General features: G+C 46.8%; 1 protein-coding gene across 5 annotated transcripts in view; it reads left to right on the forward strand.

The window, feature by feature from the left end:
• The window catches only part of CCDC57 (coiled-coil domain containing 57), a 411,998-nt gene that overhangs the window by 234,052 nt on the left and 157,952 nt on the right, over window positions 1-19,994 (forward strand). For all 5 annotated transcript variants that reach the window (XR_004540808.1, XM_033960323.1, XM_033960322.1 and 2 more), the window contains 2 exons: window positions 4,232-4,366; window positions 17,640-17,817. Coding sequence is in view for 4 of the 5 variants with exons in the window: in XM_033960323.1 (XP_033816214.1) it covers window positions 4,232-4,366; window positions 17,640-17,817 (313 nt within the window). In the remaining variant the exon portion in view is untranslated. The remainder of the gene's footprint in view (window positions 1-4,231; window positions 4,367-17,639; window positions 17,818-19,994) is intronic.

Consider the following 19,994-nt stretch of genomic DNA (forward strand, 5'->3'; position numbering starts at 1 on the left):
CACACAATTGTGGCTAGTCAATTCAACATCCAGTGAAGGACAGAATCCCTTCACACGGCGGGTGTCACCAAATGTTCAAGCCAGGCTGGAAGACTTGAACATTGAGGCCAAAAGAATTGCCAGAATGGATTCTCTCTCCCACATGACTGGGCTAGAGACTCCGTTCTGTGAATTCAAGTAACAAACATGAGGAAAAGCCATGTAATAAACAATCAGAATTTATTATCAGTGCTCCCATTGTTTGGGAAGAGCAAGCCATCAGAATTTCAGTGCTCTTCAAAGGGAGAAACCAAGGACAAACAGATTTATACCCTATATAGCATCATTTGTAATAATTATCATGCTTTAGAATACAATGGCACAGTTGATCACATGACTTTCTTTCCAAAAATGCCTACTGCCTCTCTGATATGAAAAACTGGATGACAGCCAATAAACTCCAGCTGAATGCCTCAAAGACTGAACTACTCTGGATCAGGAAAAAGAATACTACCGTATTTTCACGCAAATAACGCGCACCCGTATAAAACGCGCACACGGGTATAGCGCGCAGAAATCACGATGATATGTACAAAAACTTTGGTATACCGCGCTCACGGGTATACCGCGCATGCTGCCTGACGCTCCTTTCGCCCGCCCTGACTTTCCGTGCGCTGTCCCCCCTTGAAGGTCTGTCCCCATCCTGAAAGCCTGATCCCCCCCCCCCGACGTCCGATACATCCCTCCCCCCGAAGGACCGCCGACTCCCCAACAATATCGGGCCAGGAGGGAGCCCAAATCCTCCTGGCCACGGCGACCCCCTAACCCCACCCCGCACTACATTACGGGCAGGAGGGATCCCAGGCCCTCCTGCCCTCGACGCAAACCCCCCTCCCCCCAACGACCGCCCCCCCCAAGAACCTCCGACCGCCCCCCAGCCGACCCGCGACCCCCCTGGCGACCCCCACGACCCCCCCACCCCCCTTCCCCGTACCTTTGGTAGTTGGGCCAGAAGGGAGCCCAAACCCTCCTGGCCACGGCGACCCCCTAACCCCACCCCGCACTACATTACGGGCAGGAGGGATCCCAGGCCCTCCTGCCCTCGACGCAAACCCCCCTCCCCCCCAACGACCGCCCCCCCCAAGAACCTCCGACCGCCCCCCCAGCCGACCCGCGACCCCCCTGGCGACCCCCACGACCCCCCCACCCCCCTTCCCCGTACCTTTGGTAGTTGGCCGGACAGACGGGAGCCAAACCCGCCTGTCCGGCAGGCAGCCAACGAAGGAATGAGGCCGGATTGGCCCATCCATCCTAAAGCTCCGCCTACTGGTGGGGCCTAAGGCGCGTGGGCCAATCAGAATAGGCCCTGGAGCCTTAGGTCCCACCTGGGGGCGCGGCCTGAGGCACATGGTCGGGTTGGGCCCATGTGCCTCAGGCCGCGCCCCCAGGTGGGACCTAAGGCTCCAGGGCCTATTCTGATTGGCCCACGCGCCTTAGGCCCCACCAGTAGGCGGAGCTTTAGGATGGATGGGCCAATCCGGCCTCATTCCTTCGTTGGCTGCCTGCCGGACAGGCGGGTTTGGCTCCCGTCTGTCCGGCCAACTACCAAAGGTACGGGGAAGGGGGGTGGGGGGTCGTGGGGGTCGCCAGGGGGATCGCGGGTCGGCTGGGGGGCGGGCGGAGGTTCTTGGGGGGGGCGGTCGTTGGGGGGGGGGGGGGTTTGCGTCGAGGGCAGGAGGGCCTGGGATCCCTCCTGCCCGTAATGTAGTGCGGGGTGGGGTTAGGGGGTCGCCGTGGCCAGGAGGGTTTGGGCTCCCTTCTGGCCCAACTACCAAAGGTACGGGGAAGGGGGGTGGGGGGGTCGTGGGGGTCACCAGGGGGGTCGCGGGTCGGCTGGGGGGGCGGTCGTTGGAGGGTGGGGGGTTTGCGTCGAGGGCAGGAGGGCCTGGGATCCCTCCTGCCCGTAATGTAGTGCGGGGTGGGGTTAGGGGGTCGCCGTGGCCAGGAGGGTTTGGGCTCCCTTCTGGCCCGATATTGTCGGGAAGTCGGCGGTCCTTCGGGGTGGGGGTGCGAGTGGTCCTGCCGGGGGGGGGGATGTATCGGACGTCGGGGAGTCGGCCGGGCAAGAGGGCTTGGGCTCCCTCTTGCTCCGATCGTGGATGCGGGTGCGGGTGGGAGCGCGTGCGAGCGGTCGTTCGGGGTGGGGGTGCGAGCGGTCTGGCCGGGGGGGGTTGGGCTCCCTTCTGGCCCGATATTGTCGGGAAGTCGGCGGTCCTTCGGGGTGGGGGTGCGAGTGGTCCTGCCGGGGGGGGGATGTATCGGACGTCGGGGAGTCGGCCGGGCAAGAGGGCTTGGGCTCCCTCTTGCTCCGATCGTGGATGCGGGTGCGGGTGGGAGCGCGTGCGAGCGGTCGTTCGGGGTGGGGGGTGCGAGCGGTCCTGCTGGGGGGGGTGAATCGGGCGTCGGGCGGGGTGGGAACTATGTTTTAAAACTTTTGTATACCGCGCTCACGCATATAACGCGCGAGGGGTATGCGCGGTAGGTAAAAACGCGTATAACGCGCGCATTATATGCGTGAAAATACGGTACTTTCACCCGTCCGACACTATCCTGGGAATTCACCCCCTTAACAGCAAAAGACCAGGTACGAAGTCTTGGAATTATACTGGATGGCTACCTGTCCCTCTCCACCCACGTCTTGCAGGTAGTTTACACATCTTTTTACTACCTATGCTAACTGCGAAGGATCAAACCCTACCTCCCAGAAACAGATTTAGCCCAACTGCTATATGCCTACGTACTCTCTAGACTAGACTACTGCAACTCCCTATTCAATGGCAAACACATCCAAAAAGTCCAGAACTCAGCAATTCGAATCCTATACAACCTCAGCTACCATGACCCCATTACTCCAGTGCTTTGTGCAGCTCACTGGTTACCAGTTAAAAAGCGATGCATTTTCAAAGCTCTGGTCATGACACACAAGAGATTCTACCAAAAAACCCTAGCTTACATAGCATCCAAGCTAACCCATACACCTCTAACTGCCCCCTCTGCTCCAAAGCAGGACAAAGAAAAATCAGCATTCCCGCAGGGAGATCCCTTCAAATGAGTACGGCGTATAAACGATCCTACAGCCATTTCCTACCTCAGCTATGGAACCGACTACCCACACAGATCAGGTCGCTAGACTCACTAATGACCTTCCGCAGAGCAGTAAAGACCTTCCTCTTCCACCAATTGGGCCATTAAAAACTGCCTCCTCAATATACTTCTAGTACTCTTCGTTATGACCGGTCTGGTCTATAGAATAAGCGCTGTTATTGTCTCTTGTAACCTATTTATTGTCATGACTAGTCTGTCTTCAAACGATTGTGAATGTCTACTTGTAACACGTTCTGAGCTTTTGGGAGAACAGGATAGAAATCGAAATAAATAAATAAACATTAAAAATCCATTCTGTTAAGTTTTTAAACCCAGCAGGTGGCAGTGTTTCACTTTTTCGTTCTAAATCACTTTTGATCTCTGACCTTTTCAAATATCAATCATGTCAGTAAAAAGCCCTACTTCCTACAGACATATCTTAACTTCTGTATGACCTTTCAATTAGCATTGTATGTTCTAATCTACAAGGAACAGATTCTCTCTGTAAAACACCCAAGTTTCCTGTTCCTCTGAGAACTTATAAATTCCATGGATGTATATGAAGAATGGCACATAAATTTATGTCTTGAGTCACAAAATCAATCTTCTGAACTTCTGTTGCATTAGCTAAAATGTAGAAACAGGAATGCCAATCTGTGAGCTTAATCTCTAATTACTAGGCCTCAAGGCTGAGTTTCTAATGTATGGTACTGTGTTAAATTTATTCACTTAATTTTGATTCATTCACAATCTCAGTTTTCATATCATCGGTGACAACTGTCACACACCTGTAAATTCCAAGAAATCTTCAACAGGGCTCCTGCATTATCCATGTACTAACCAGTTAACCTATGGCAGTGTAGATGTGCTAACTGGTTAGCGAAGGAATGCCTGCTCTCCACCCCTGATATACCCCCTCAAAAAAAATATTTAGCACTTGGTTAGCATGGGCACCAGGCAAAACTTTGCAATGCAGAAAACACAACTTAGTAAAAGGGCCCCTAAAATTGTATGACCTTGGCTCCATGAATAGTTATGCTTTGGAATTGAGATTTTAGTACATGTTCCTGATCCATTTGCATTGAAAAATGTGATGTGTATTTTGTAGGCTTTAGCTGTATTGGAAGAGAAGGAGCGAAAGCTACAAGAAATGGAAACTGTTGTGTCAGCTTTAACCTTTGAAAGACATCTGAGAATCCAGATGCCCCCAAAGCACGGAGTATTGCCAGAGAGAGGCAAACAGGTTGGGCAAGTCTTCATCCATTTGCAGGAGCAGGGCAGTATTATAGTCTAGCAATCTCTGTTGTGCAAACTGATGAAAGAACTAGACAGTAGCACTAAATCACAATGTTGTGTCAGATACTCTTTTCTTTTCACTTGTAAGAAATCTTAGTTTGTACATTTGTGTTCTGTCCCTATCATGTCTTAGAGAGTTGAGTGACTTTTTAGAGGGTTCTTAATTAGGGAGCCAAAGTTTGGAGTCTTTTATTTAGCTAGTATGTATGCCTAACCTTAACTTTGGATGTTTTAAATTGAGTCACCTAAAATTAGATCTTCTATGAATTCACCTACGTTAGATGCCTATAGGGAGATGCTCAAAACCTAATATCGGGGCTAGAGGTGATTAGCGCCAGACTAATGCCAGCATTAGAGAGCACGGGAGATAATGAGCACTTCAAAGATTGGCACAAATAGCATGCAAATGTAGTCAAACTGATGTTAACAAGGTCAGTATACAAAACAAAGCCACCTTTACTGATAAAAACTTAATACTAGCTTGGAGCAGGCTAATTAGGTTGTTTAAAGAGAGGATTTCCCATAATTCTGTCTTTAAAATCTGCCAGTTTTTATTTTGTTTAGAAGCAAAAGGAAACCCGTATAAGGCCCTAAATGCTGGCAGTGGCAATGAGATGAATGTGTGCAAGTCATGTGCCTTTTTTTTTTGTCTTCACAGATATGGCAACCCTAGGCCATACCTTTTGTTTCAATGATTCTCTGAGGATAAGCAGTCATATAATATTCTTACATATTTGTGACATCCTTGGCAAAGCCCAGTGTGGACACTACTAAGTGTACTGTCACTTTAAATTTTTGAGGCAATGCCCCCTTCATGTGCCTGTGGTTCCTTCTTGCCTAACACTTGAGCATGGGATCATCAGTCTCAAGTTTTCCATGCAGCTGAGAAGTTGTGTTGTCAAACTCTTCTCATCGCATCAAACATTTTGTATTATTTTTTCCCATTTTTGGTGTTCCAGTCTTTTAGGCCTCTGAAGCTTTTTTTGTGACCAGCAGCATTGATTGTCTTTGAGTAGTAATTACTCGAGCTCTCCGTGCCATTGAGCCTTTTGATCTTGCATCAACTGTTTTTCCCTCCATGTCAAAGAGGGTGCTAAGTAGGTTTAAGAAGTGTGCTCGATGCAATAGAGGACCATATCAGGCTTTGACCTCCATAACTGGTATGTTCAGTGCTTGGGTCCTGAGCACCGGGACATACACTCTGTTTGTATGTGTAAAAGAGATATCTTAAAGTCGCAGAATCCGAACATTTTGGCTCTGCATTGGCATCAAGCAGGGCAGAGGATTTGGCGCCAATCTTGGAACCTACATTGGTATTGTCATCAAGAGCTCCTGGCATTGGACTCAGTTCTAAGGTCTCAACAGGACTCTACACCCTCATCATTGATGCACCATGCATCAATGGACCAAAAGTGTAAAACAGGCCTAAGAAGCATCGCCATACTTCTCCTTCTAGGCATGGTGCCGATAGCATCCCTCCATAGGGACCTCTGTCGTTGGGGAAGAATCAATTGTGCAGCAACCACTCTCCCTTTCTCCTTCAATAGCCTTCTGGATCCTCAAGGTCTCCTCTCCTCAACAAGCTATGCCATAGACAACCTCCACACTGGCTTCCCAGTCTGTACCCACACCTTCTCTGCAGGAGTAGATCTGAGCTGTGCTTAAGGAAGGGCTTTCAGGGCTTCTGTTTAAACAGTCTACACAGGCTTAAAGGATGATTATGCCAGACTCAGCCCAGAGTGAAGATACACCAGAGCACCAGCCACAGGAGAGGTCCAACACTCCAGCTCTGTATTGGCTCCACCTACCCTTGAACTGAGGAACCAGTATGCAGCCCTGGAAATGGAGGAAATGAGAGCATCCCAGGGACAGGAAGGACCTAAGCTTGAAATCACCAAAGTTGCTGGATCAGTGATTACTAGGAGGTGTAAGGTACTGGCGGTTAGTGATTCCCTTCTGAAGGGTACAGAGGCATCCATTTGCAGACCACACAGGATGTTTTGGGAAGTATGCTGTCTGGTGCCAAAATCCAAGATGTTACGGAGAGCTTGCCGAGACTCATCAAGCCTAATGACTATTATCCAATGCTGCTCATCCATGTTGGCACTAATGATACTGCTAGGTACCCCTCTGATGTACCAAAAATGACTTTGTGGCTCTGGGAGATAGGTGAAATTGTTGCGCAGATGGTATTCTCGTCAACAGTGGCGTACCAAGGGGAGGGCGGGGGGGGGGGGGCAGTCCGCCCCGGATGCACACCCCAAGGGGGTGCACAGCTGGCCACCCACCGGGGAATAGGCTGCCAACAGAGAAAGGCTGCCACTGCCACCATTGGGAACAGGCCAGCGCCGAGTTCTCCCTCCCTGCTTCTCTTCCCCGCGGGGCTGACCAACTCTCCGCCCGACATCAATTCTAATGTCGGAGAGGACATTCTGGGCCAGCCAATCGCTGCCTGGCTGGCCTGGAATGTCATCTCCGACGTTAGAATTGATGTCGAGCAGCGAGAGTTGGTCGGCCCCGCAGGGAAGAGAAGTAGGGCGAACTTGGCACCGGCCTGTTCCCGATGGCCAGTGGCAGCAGCATGTTTCCCAATGGCGGTGGCATGGGGGAGGGCAGGGAGAAAGAAAAGGGAGAGACAGGGAGCCAGAAAGAAAGAAAGGGGGCAGGGTGAAACAAAGAAAGAAAGAAAAAAAATGGGGCATGGGGAGAGAGAGAGAAAGACAGACATAGAGAAAAAAAGGGGGCATGGAGAGAGAAAGAAGTAAGGGGGCAGGGTGAAAGAAAGAAATGGGACATGGAGAGACAGAGAGAGAGAAAGACAAACAGAGAAAGAAAGGGGGCATGGGGAGAGAAAGAAAGAAATGGGGCACGGAGAGAGAGAGAAAGACAAACATAGAGAAAGAAAGGGGGCATGGGAAGAGAGAAAGAAAGAAGGAAGGGGGTTCGGTGAAAGAAAGAAATGGGGCATGGAGAGAGAGAGAAAGACAAACAGAGAAAGAAAGGAAGCATGGGGAAAGAGAAAGAAAGAAGGGGGCAGGGTGGAAGAAAGAAATGGGGCATGGAGAGACAGAGACAGACATAGAGAAAGAAAGGGGGCATGGAGAGAGAAAGAAAGAAGGGGGCAGGGTGAAAGAAAGAAAGAAATGGGGCATGGAGAGAGAGAGAAAGACAGAAAGAGAAAGAAAGGGGGCATGGAGAGAGAAAGAAGGGGGCAGGGTGAAAGAAAGAAAGAAATGGGGCACAGAGACAGAGACAGACATAGAGAAAGAAAGGGGGCATGGAGAGAGAAAGAAAGAAGGGGGCAGGATGAAAGAAAGAAAGAAATGGGGCACGGAGAGAGAGAGAGAGAGAAAGACAGACATACAGAAAGAAAGGGGGCATGGAGAGAGAAAGAAAGAAGGGGCAGGATGAAACAAAGAAAAAGTTGGGGGAGGGAATGAGGTCTGGAAGAGAGGAAGCATACTGGAGGCTGAAAGAAGGGAAGAAATATTGGATGCAGTCAGAAGAATAAAGTGCAACCAGAAACTGATGAAATTACCAAACAAAGGTAGGAAAAATGATTTTATTTTCAATTTAGTAATCAAAATGTGTCCATTTTGAGAATTTATATTGTGGCCAGCCTTATAGGCAAATCAGGACTCCGGAACAGTCCTGAAAGTAGCCACCAACAATACACCAGCGTGTAACCCAACAGGGAGTCACCCTGCAGGACAGAACCTTCAAAAGCATTCCATGCCTCATTAAAGAAGAAAGAAAAGAAAAACTGCCAAAAACAAGAAGGCATGAAAACAAAACAGTTCACACACAAAATCAAACTTTCTTCTTCTGCTTCTTAATTCTCAATTGTCCTTTAGCTCACAGTTCAATACAGCGGTTGCTCTGCCTGCTCCAAAGCAGGTATTTCAGTAAATCAGCAATAAAGTTCAGCCTTCAGAATTCCTCAATTCACAATCAAAAAACAACAATAACAGAAAGCCTCTGGCAACAATCTAGGTCTGCCAGGAACAGGAGAGTGTAATAGGTTTTGCAAAAATAAAGGCCTTAAGATAGGCTTTCAAATTCCCTCCCAAGGTGGAAGCAAAACCTCTCCCCACTTTACACTCCTAGCTTTCTCAAAGTTCACATTCTATAAAAGGAAAAAAAACCCAAAAACAGCACACAATCAGACCAAAAGCAAACACACTCACTGTTTGTGGCTGGAAGCCAAGTCCACCTGCATCAGCTCAGGGTAATTAGATTCACTGCCAGAACAGGCTTCTTGAAAATCCATAGGTTCATCCCTTAGGAGGGACAAGTCTTCAGCTTGTTCAGCCTCGATCAGCTCCATGGGTTGTGGCCTGTTGTCCCTGTTTGGCTCAGGAGGATCCCTAGGGAGGCAAGGCTTAAACTTCCTCCCTAACCGGCTTCCCGGTCTGAATGCAAGTGCAGGCTTATCTAGTCTAGGGGCGTGCCCTGATCTGGGTGTGTCAGCAGATCTCCAGGGGCCTCTAGAACTCCCCTGGTGGTGGTTTGTACAAATCTCACTACCTTCTTCTTCAGAAATATCTGGCTCCTCCTGGTGGTCAGTGGCATTATTTCTCAAACTAACATCCTCGAAAATCCTGAAATTTTCTTTCCTGGGTTTTACTTTTACTTTTTTGCTAGGTTTGACTGGGACCTTGCCAGAGCCCTGATCTGCCTGGTCACAATATATGCTGTCTATATTTTGCACTATGGCCCCCTTTTACTAAACTGCAATAGCGTTTTTTTAGCGCAGGGAGCCTATGAGCGTTGAGAGCAGCGTGGGGCATTCAGCGCAGCTCCCTGTGCTTAAAAAACCCTATCGGAGTTTAGTAAAAAGGGAGGGGGTATATTTGTCTATTTTTGTATAGTTGTTACTGAGGTGACATTGCATAAAGTCATCTGCCTTAACCTCTTTGAAAACCCACGGAATATAAATGATAATTAACATTTTCTCTGCGTACAGTGTGCTTTGTGTTTTTAAAATTTTGTTGTTGGTAGATCATTTTGATTTGGCCTCGAAGGTAAGGGAGAGGGAGGGAGGGGAGCTGCTGAAAGACATCTAGTAATCCTTGCAGGCTTGACTGTACAGGGAATTATTTTTGTAAAATCATGTTTTGTTATGTTACTGGTATTATTTAGATTTTAATTTATATAAATGAATAGAATGAAAATGATATAAAATTACTTGCTTGTTTTTATGTGCGTGCGTTGAAGGAAAGTGGAGAGAGAGTGGGCTGAGGACGCTGAAGGGAAATGGGGAAGAGAGAGAGGGGAGAAGACGCTGATTTATAAATTGACAGTTGTACAGAATATTGTTTCTTTTTATACTTTAATATAAGTTCAATATAAAACAATTCAAGGCATGTGTGGATGGAATCAGGTGGTTTGTGGGGATGGGGACCGAGCTTACGGGGATTAGTCCAATAAAATGGTATTTTCTTATTTCTCATTATTTGTTTTATTTTTATTTGTTAATTTGTAAAGTGGTGATTGTTATGTATCAGTTTTTTTCTAATTTACATCTACTGTCTTTATATTTTGCACAAAATTAGAGGACATGTATTACTGTTTTTGTGGTGTTGTGGTGTTGCATTGTATGCAGAGTCTAGTTTCTTGGCAGTTCAGTTTAACTTTTGTCTACATATTTCTATTTTAGTTTGTGATTATTCCATATTGGGCAAGGGTGTATCTGTCTGTGTGTATGAAAGGGAAATGGCTTTCTGATAGCATCGACTGTACAGGATCAATTGACTCTGCAGGATCTAGCTTGTTTAGTTTTACAATGTATGTGTTGGTGTTCTAGTGCTCAATGCAGTATTTAAGATGCTGCCTTTTCCTAGGTACACTCTTGTTGTGCGATATGTGGATTGTTACTAAAATCATATTTTTCATATAGATGGGGAGGGGTCAAAAAATGATGGGTCCCAGGTGTCACATATGCTAAGTACACCACTACTCGTCAATCCTCCCTGTCAAGGGTAAAGGTCAAGGCAGAGAAGCTCACATCCTGGAGATGAATGCATAGCTGTGTGGATGGTGTCATTGAGAGCGTTGCAGCTTCCTGGACCAAGGGCTGCTGAGCAGGGATGGTGTACATCTTTAGCAGTAGACTGGCTAACCTACTGAAGAGGGCTTTAAACTAGAATTGTTGGGGCCCAGGTGAATATAAGCTCCAGGTGAATATAAGCACTTAGGTAAATGAATCACTAAATACCTCTAAATAAATAGGAAATGGGGGTAATGTCTGGAAAGCAGTATATACTAATGCTCGAATTATGGGAAGCAAGGTTATGGCAGGGAGAACAAGAAGCGCCATGTCTGCAATCAAGACCAACTGTCCGGTAACTGAGGGGACCCAGGGGGCGACCACAGTATGCGTGCAGAAGGAGGAGGACCCAGGACTGTGGACAGAGGTCTCCATGCAGACCGAGATCATCCCCCTCTCCCCCCTGTTCTCCACAGTCTCTACACAGATAGAGGAGGTCGACCAGCCTAATGGAGACATCATGCAGGAACTTAGGAGTCTCAGGGAGGAGGTGAGACGCCTGAGAAGCATCCGAGAGGATGAGGCCTACATTGACGGAGTCGTCCAGGAGCTGTCCCAAATCACCCAGCTGGCCCAAGACATGTCCTCCCTCGAGTCACCCAAATCACCAGCTTTGAAACCAACAATTGGGGTACAGGAGATGGCTGGAGACGCTGACTCCTGGCAGCTGGTGACCTCCTCCACGGGCAAACACCGGAGATCTCAACCCCCTCTTTCAATCTCTTCACCCTCTTCTTCTTTTCCTTTTTCTCACCAACAGGGCAGCTTTACATCCACCCCACAACTCACCCTGAGGAACAGATTCCAGATCCTACAGAAAGAAGATGTCAAAAAGGAGCAGGAGGATGCCAACAAGGAGCAGGAGGTAGTCCAGCGCATGGCTCCAACTCCGGGGACAACTGATAGACTCCCCCCAAAGCAGCGCAGAGTAATAGTCATTGGGGACTCCATGCTGAGGGGCACCGAAGGACCAATCTGCAGACTGGATATACAGTCAAGGGAGGTTTGCTGTGTGCCTGGAGCCAGGGTCTGAGATGTCACCGCCTGTCTTGATAGGCTTCTCAAGCCCCAAGATCACTTCCCCATGGTCCTCATCCACATCGGCACAAACGACACTGCTAAGAACTCCCCGGAGAACATAACTAGAGACTTTGGAGCCCTGGGTGAGAGGCTGAAGCAGACAGGAGCACAGGTGGTCTTCCCCTCGTTCCTCCCAGTTAGAGGCAAAGGAAGCGCCAGGGATGAGCGTATACTGAGGACTAACGAGTGGCTTCAAGGATGGTGCCGGGAAATGAACTTCGGATTCCTGAACCATGGAGAGGCGTTGCAAGGACTTCAGGGACCAGACGGACTCCATCTGACCAGTAGGGGTAAGCACGTCTTTGGACACCGACTAGCCCGCCTGCTTCGTAGGGCTTTAAACTAGGTAAGTCGGGGGAGGGTACCCACTCAGATACATAAGAACATAAGAAGTTGCCCCCGCTGAGTCAGACCAGAGGTCCATCTTGCTCAGCGGTCCGCTCCCGCGGCGGCCCATCAGGCCTAGTGCCTGAACAGTGGTCCCTGATTAATTTTGTAACTTACCTCTAATCCCATCCCTATAATCTACCTTTACTCTTATCTGTACCCCTCAATCCCTTTGTCTTCCAAGTACCTATCCAAAGCTTCTTTGAACCCCTGTAGCGTGCTCCTGTTTATCACATCCTCTGGTAGCGTGTTCCATGTATCCACCACCCTCTGTGTGAAAAAGAACTTCCTGGCGTTTGTTCTAAACCTCTCCCCTTTCAATTTCTCTGAGTGCAGTAAGGAACGATCCTGACGAGGTGAGTCGACACTCCGATTCTAAGTCCAAGGTAAGTGACCCCATTGCAAACAATTCTCTAGGAGTCACACTACCCCAGGTGAGAAACTCCACACAGGGACTTAGCAATCACGGGGTATGGAGGGCTATGTATGTTAATGCACACAGTTTAGGCAATAAGATTCTAGAATTAGAGACCGAAACAATGAATGCCGACCTAGATGTGGTGGCAATATCTGAAACTTGGTTCACGGATTCTCATGGGTGGGATATGGCTATACCGGGATACAACTTATTTCACAAGGACAGAGAGGGAAAGTCAGGGGGAGGGGTGGCATTATACATTAATGAAGACATCAAAACTACCAGAATCACAGATGTCAAGTACACCGGGGAATCCCTCTGGGTGAACCTGGCCAGAGGCAGGGAAAAATGCCTTTATCTTGGTGTAGTATACAGACCTCCAAGACAACTGGAAGACAAAGACTCCAAATTAATTGAAGACATAGAGAATATCACTCTACAGGGAGATGCTGTTCTGCTAGTGGACTTCAACATGCCTGACGCAGATTAGAACTCATACTCAGCAACAACCAGCGACAGCAGGAGGCTGTTAACATCCATAAAGGGAGCACGACTCAAACAAATGGTATTGGAGCCCACTAGGGCCCAGGCGATCCTGACCTGGTACTCACCAACGGGGATAGCGTCTCGGAGGTCTCGGTAGGAGATACGCTAGCCTCCAGCGATCACAATATGCTATGGTTCTACCTCAGGAAAGGTTTCCCTAGATCAAACACGAAAACAAAAGTACTCAACTTCCAAGGCACTGACTTCGAACGCATGGGAGATTTCGTCCACCGGACACTGCAGAACTAAGCTACGACCGATGATGTGGAAGCTATATGGTCATCCCTGAAATCTACCATACATGAAGCGACAAGCCTCTACATTGAATCAGTACACAAACGGCGGAGAAACAACAAACCCCAATGGTACTCCACAGAAATCTCGCACCTCGTCAAGGAGAAGAAATAAGCATTTATTTCCTACAAACAAACGGAGAATAGGGAAGCTAAACTAGAACATAGGGCGAGGTCTGCAGTGGTCAAAACGGCAGTCAGGGAGGCCAAACTTTGAGTGGAAGAGACTCTGGCAAAGAACATGAAGAAGGGGACAAATCCTTCTTCAGGTATATTAGTGATAGGAAAAAGAACACAGACGCGATAGCACGCCTTAGAAAACCAGATGGAAACTACGCAGAATCAGACCCCGATAAAGCAGAACTACTGAATGAATACTTCTGCTCGGTCTTCACCTGCGAGGCACTGGGGCACGGTCCGCAGTTGCAGGCATAGGCCAGCGAGGAAGACCCGTTTCAGAATTTCGAGTTCACACCTGGCGATGTCTACCACGAACTGGAAAGACTCAAGGTGAACAAAGCCATGGGACCGGACAACCTACACCCCAGGATGCTCAGTGAGCTGCGTGATGTCCTGGCAGAACTGCTATCAGGACTCTTCAATCTCTCCCTAAGTTCGGGGAGAGTCCCCATAGACTGGAAAACAGCTAACGTCGTTCCACTGCACAAAAAGGGTTGCAGGGCAGAGGCTGCAAACTACAGACCAATGAGTCTCACATCAATAGTATGCAAGCTCATGGAAACACTAATCAAATGTAAATTAGACGCAGTCTTGGATGAGGAGAATCTACGGGATCCCAGTCAACACGGATTCACCAAGGGTAGGTCCTGCCAATCCAATCTCATCAGCTTCTTTGACTGGGTAACACAACAGCTGGACTTGGGAAAATCCCTGGACGTCGTATACCTGGACTTCAGCAAAGCTTTCGATAGTGTCCCACATCGCAGGCTGTTGAGCAAGATGAAATCAATGGGGTTGGGAGAAACAGTAACTACATGGGTCAATGACTGGCTGAGTGGCAGACTTCAGAGGGTGGTGGTTAACGGTATCATCTCTAAAACATCGGAGATGACCAGTGGAGTACCGCAGGGCTCAGTCTTGGGTCCGCTCCTTTTCAACATAGTCTTAGGGGACTTAACTCAGGGGCTTCAAGGTAAGATAATGTTATTCGCTGACGACGCCAAACTATGCAATATAGTGAGTGACGGCTATTCACCCGATAGTATGACACAGGACCTACATTTGTTGGAACTTTGGTCCTCGACCTGGCAGCTGGGCTTCAACGCTAAAAAATGCAAGATCATGCACCTCGGCAGCAGAAATCCGTGCAGAACTTACACCTTGAATGGTGAGACCTTAGCTAGAACTTCAACAGAACAAGACTTGGGAGTGATCATCAGCGCAGACATGAAAACTGCTGATCATGTGGAGAAGGCTTCATCTAAGGCAAAACAGTTAGGTTGTTTCCGTAGAAGTTTTGTCAGCAGGAAGCCTGAAGTCATAATGCCATTATACAGAACCATGGTGAGGCCTCATTTGGAATTCTGTGTGCAATTCTGGAGCCCACACTACCAAAAATATGTGCTGAGAATAGAGTCGGTGCAATGGATGGCCACCAGGATGGTCTCGGGGCTCAAGGATCTCACGTACGAAGAAAGGCTGAAATATTTGTGGCTGTACTCACTCGAGGAACGTAGGGAGAGAGGAGACATGATCGAGACGTTTAAGTATATTACCGGCCGTATCGAGATGGAAGAAGAGATTCTCTTTCTCAAAGGACCCTCAGCCACAAGAGGGCATCCGCTCAAACTCAGGGGCGGGAAATTTCATGGCGACACTAGGAAATATTTCTTCACCGAGAGACTGGTTGATCCTTGGAATGAGCTCCCGGTGCAGGTGATCAAAGCAAACAGCGTGCAAGAATTTAAGAGTAAATGGGATGCCCATGTGGGGTCCCTTAGAGGGTTAAGCTAAGGAAACCTGTCACCAGGTGTGGGATCCCTAGGATAGTAGACTTGGGGGTGGGTCAATAGAGTGGGCAGTACTGATGGGCTATGGCCCTTATCTGCTGTCATTTTCTATGTTTCTATGTTTCTAAGGTTCTGGATCTAGAGTAGGGATGTCAAAGTTCCTCCTCGAGGGCCGCAATCCAGTCGGGTTTTCAGGATTTCCCCAATGAATATGCCATGAGATCTATTTGCATATACTGCTTTCATTGTATGCTAATAGATCTTATGCATATTTATTGAGGAAATCCTGAAAACCCGACTGGATTGCGGCCCTTGAGCAGGGACTTTGACATCCCTGATCTAGAGGCTGTGATGGAAGAGGCTGAGTTGGATGTAGAGAAGGCCACAGAGACATGGTTCATGAAGAACCATGATTGGGATATAGTTATATTGGGTTATATCTATTCAGGAAAGACAGGGTAGGAAAAAAAAGGAAGGGAAATGGTGTTATATGTTAAAGATCATATTAAAGCCACACAATTGCATCGCACTTTTTTCCTATGCATCAGGATATTTGGGATATTGTGCTTGTGCAGTGGAAAGCAAGAGGCTCCCTTTCATTTTGCGTGCTCTATGACTCGCCTCTATGACTCAGAGGAGGATAGGGATACCTTGAAGTCGCCAGCAGTGGACACAGTGGTCTCGGCCATCGTGAAGCAGCATATTATATATTTATTTTTCAAGTTATTTATTGTTTTAGTGATTTGACCTTTGGGTCCAACTTGGCAGTTGGGAATCCCTTTATCTGTGGTTTGATAGACTTTATGGTTGTGGCTAAGATAGACCGGTTGAGGCCTTGTTTTTTGGTTGTGAAAGACATCGTCTGGATCCTTTGCTACTACTTGCCGGCGGCTGTGCGCTGCAGTTTCCCCTATTTAAGAGCGGAGGGAAAGACTACAGAACTCAGGCAAGCGGCAGGAGGCAGCAATCGAGCCGGGCTCCCAAGATGAGAGCAGCGCAGATGCTGCGCTATAATCGTTGGCCTGCAGTTGGGGGAGCTGGAGGGAGCCTCCCACGGAGCCCACCGTCCGGAAGTACAAGGCGAATCATGCTGGAGCGGGAGACTCGCCGACCTCGGCACCCAAGTGGTCAGTGCAGTCTTCTTCGCTGTCTCCGTCTGTCTCCTTCGCTCCTGGCTTTGACAGCAACTGCCTGTTCGGTGCTTGCCCATCCTGAGTATATGAACTTCTGTACTAGAGTCACGACATCCATCAGCTCGACTTACCTTCGGAGTTTCACAACAAAGTCGCGGGATCCGTGCGATATAGGGATCGCAGCGGCAGCAGGGCGTGAGTTCCCTATCAACCTCAGCTCCTGCGGCACTGGCACACACAGAGATCGGCACCAGATGGCTTTCTTCAGAGGAGGAAAACTGGTATCTACCGCAGACTTAATCTGGAGCAGTCTCCTTGAAGCACTCATTCAGGGTAGCAGCTGGAGCACGGGCAGTGAGACATAAGGACTGTAAGGAGGAGACCATCACATTGGAGGAGACAAGGCTTCCTGGGACTATCAACCTTATTAACTATCAAACTATCAACTATTTCTTTCTCTCCTCTCCTCTATCTTCCATAATACTTAATTCAATACATTCCTGTTAGAATGTTTTCTTTCTTATTTTTTCCTTTTTCTGAACTCTTCACTTCTTTACTAATCTCTAGGCACTTTAGTTAGATTGTGAGCCTTCGGGACAGTGAGGGAATTTCAAAGTGCCTTTCTTGCTCATAATTTTTAATGTATATTTTCTGTAACCGCTTTGAACCTAACGGATGTAGCGGTATATAAGAAATAAATTACATTACATTACATTACATTACATTTGCAGGGTAAGTTAGAGGCACCGTAGGTGATGTAATATACAGGCCTCCTTCACAGACAGAAGTGGACAGAGATTTAATAGTAGACATTCAGGATATATCTGTATAAGGAGAAATGTTACTAATAAGTGATTTTAATATGCCAGATGTTGATTGGGGTATCTCTATTGTGGGGTCTTCTAAGTTTTAGTAAATGGTCCCCTGAGTGCATTACTTTTAATGTGCATATCTTTTTATGAATTTCCAGTCATAATTACGATGATTTTATTATGTCTATATGTTCTGATTGTTTAATTATTTATAGGTGTGTTACATGTCCCCAATACAAAGTTCAGATGTACCCCTGATGCTAGCAGTCTGCTGCCAAAACATGTTGGGCTTTTCCTAGAATGTCTGTACAGTAGGGCAATACAAGCACATATCACCATTAAAAGCTGCTCTTTTAATAAATCTCTTCTATTTGTAAGCCACTGGTTGGTACTTTTGGCTGCTTCCTGTTTGACATTAGGGATATGAAGAGACCAGTGGCTGACTTCTGAGGCACAATCACCCTTTTATTTATTGCTCTTGTAGAAATTAAATCTGCCAGTAGCTGATAGTTATAGTTCTATCATTCTTTAGACATTATTTTATGATTCACAAACCGTGATCGAAAATGAGAAGCTGCAGGAAGAAAACACAGGACTCAAAGCAGTGATTGCAGAAATGAGGAAAGAAATGGAAGCTCTTTGTAATGACTCAGCAGCTGCCTTAATCTCTGCTCAGCAACAGATTCCAGTCCCTGGCACTCTTACTTCTGGTAAGTTAAATTATGCAAGCAACAGGATACTGGTATTTGGAACAGTTTATATTTTATGCGGCTGCCCCATTTCTAAGGGTTCATGCATAAATAATATTGCACTCAATATAAAAATGAAATGTAAAGATTTGTGATTCTGGGATCAAATTCTTCTTGGAAATAAAAGAAGATGGGGGAACACTTTGCAGTGCACTGAACTTCTTATTTTTCTGTTAATACCACCTTTAGGTCAAGCTTTATATTTTCTTATATATCTCCCTGACGTCCTCCCTCCAGCCCCTGAAGCAGCAGCGGCGGCAGCAGCAGTCTTGAGCTGCAAACTCCCCTCTGTCCTTCCCTCCAGCCCTGAAGTAGCAGCAATGTCAGTGGTCCTAAGCCACGAACTCCCCTCCCTCCCTAAATCAGCAGTGGCAGCAATCCTAAACCGTGAACCCCCCCTCCCTCCAACCCTCCCATCAGCCCCAAAGCAGCAGCATCAGTCCTCAGCCATGACTCCTCCCCTTACTCAAAGCAGCAGTGGCAGCCAGTCAGCAGAGGCAGAGCTAAAAACAGGCTGATCACAGCTAGCGCCAGCAGGGCCTTTCCTCTGACAGGTCACTTTAAAAAAAAAAAAAAAATTTATATTCTGCATATACTACAATTCTATGCAGATTACAAATTATTCAGGTACTCAAGCATTTTTCCCTAACTGTCCCGATGGGCTCCCACTGTATCTAATGTACCTGGGGCAATGGGGATTAAGTGACTTGCCCAGGGTCACAAGGAGCAGTGCAAGATTTGAACCCACAATCTCAGGGTTCCGAGGCTGAAGCTCTAACCACTGCACCACACACTTTCACAGTTCCAACGCATTAGAGCAGGGATCTCAAAGTCCCTCCTTGAGGGCCGCAATCCAGCCGGGTTTTCAGGATTTCCCCAATGAATATGCATTGAAAGCAATGCATTCACATAGATCTCATGCATATTCATTGGGGAAATCCTGAAAACCCGACTGGATTGCGGCCCTCAAGGAGGGACTTTGAGACCCCTGCATTAGAGGAAAGACCCTTCCAGAGCTGGCTGCGAGCAGCCATGTTTACAGTGCTGCCTCTGCTGACCGGCTGCCGCTGGTGCTTTGGTAATTGAGGAGGGTCCAGGAGGTCAGAGGGAGGGACGGCAGAGGGAGGGACGGCAGACCGGGGAGCAAGTGGGCTCACACTTGTCAAAAATTTCTTCAATATTCACCGACCCTCAGAAGTGCCACTATGATACTCAAAACATTTCACTGTATCCGGCTTCACGCACTGTATCTTCACTGGGTCCAACTTTACTAACTATCTTAGTTGAATTGTTTTTAAAGTTATTTTTAAGCATTTTGTCAACAACCATTTTTAACAAGGTACTTAGCTTTTAGCTTTTTTGCCTTCAGGTGGTCAGTTAGTAGGGACATCTATGCCGACATGTTTCACCCAGAGGGTTTTTTCAAGGCTCCTATCCCTCTACAAGCTTTCGCCGTCTTATACAACCACCAAGTTCTTAAATGTTTTGAGTATCATGGTGGCACTTCTGAGGGTCGGTGAATATTAAAGAAAAATTTTTTTTTTCAAAATCTTTATTCATTTTTTTTTTTTTTTTGTATAAATATTTTTTATTCTTTTTTTTAAATTCTTACATCAAGTGAAATACATGTAATACATTCAATTATACAAAAAAACACTTGAAATTATCATTAAATTTTCTTACAATGTGAATTAAATAAACCCTTTTTCAGAATTTATATCATATTAATATTACAATAGTTTTCCCTCCCTACCCCTTCTATATGTTCTATACATATGTTATTATATCTGATCAGTGGAATAAATTGTCAATGGTCTCCATATTTTATTAAATTTGTTAATATAACCTTGTTGTAATGCCAATACTTTTTCCATTTTATATATATGACAAATTGAATTCCACCAAAAAGTGTAATTCAATTTAGTGTAATCCTTCCAATTATTCATTTTAACATATACATCAAGTGTACATTAAAATATGAACACAACATATTACATTATCACTTGATAATTCCATAACAATATATAACTAAAAGATTTATATCCCACCCCCATCTCATATCTACACATGAATAATATAATTCCTATGTATATTAATCAATTAAATTATGCACATATATATTAAATTATCATAACCCA

Source organism: Geotrypetes seraphini, chromosome 10 (assembly GCF_902459505.1).
Source record: "Geotrypetes seraphini chromosome 10, aGeoSer1.1, whole genome shotgun sequence".
Taxonomy (NCBI): Eukaryota; Metazoa; Chordata; class Amphibia; order Gymnophiona; family Dermophiidae; genus Geotrypetes; species Geotrypetes seraphini.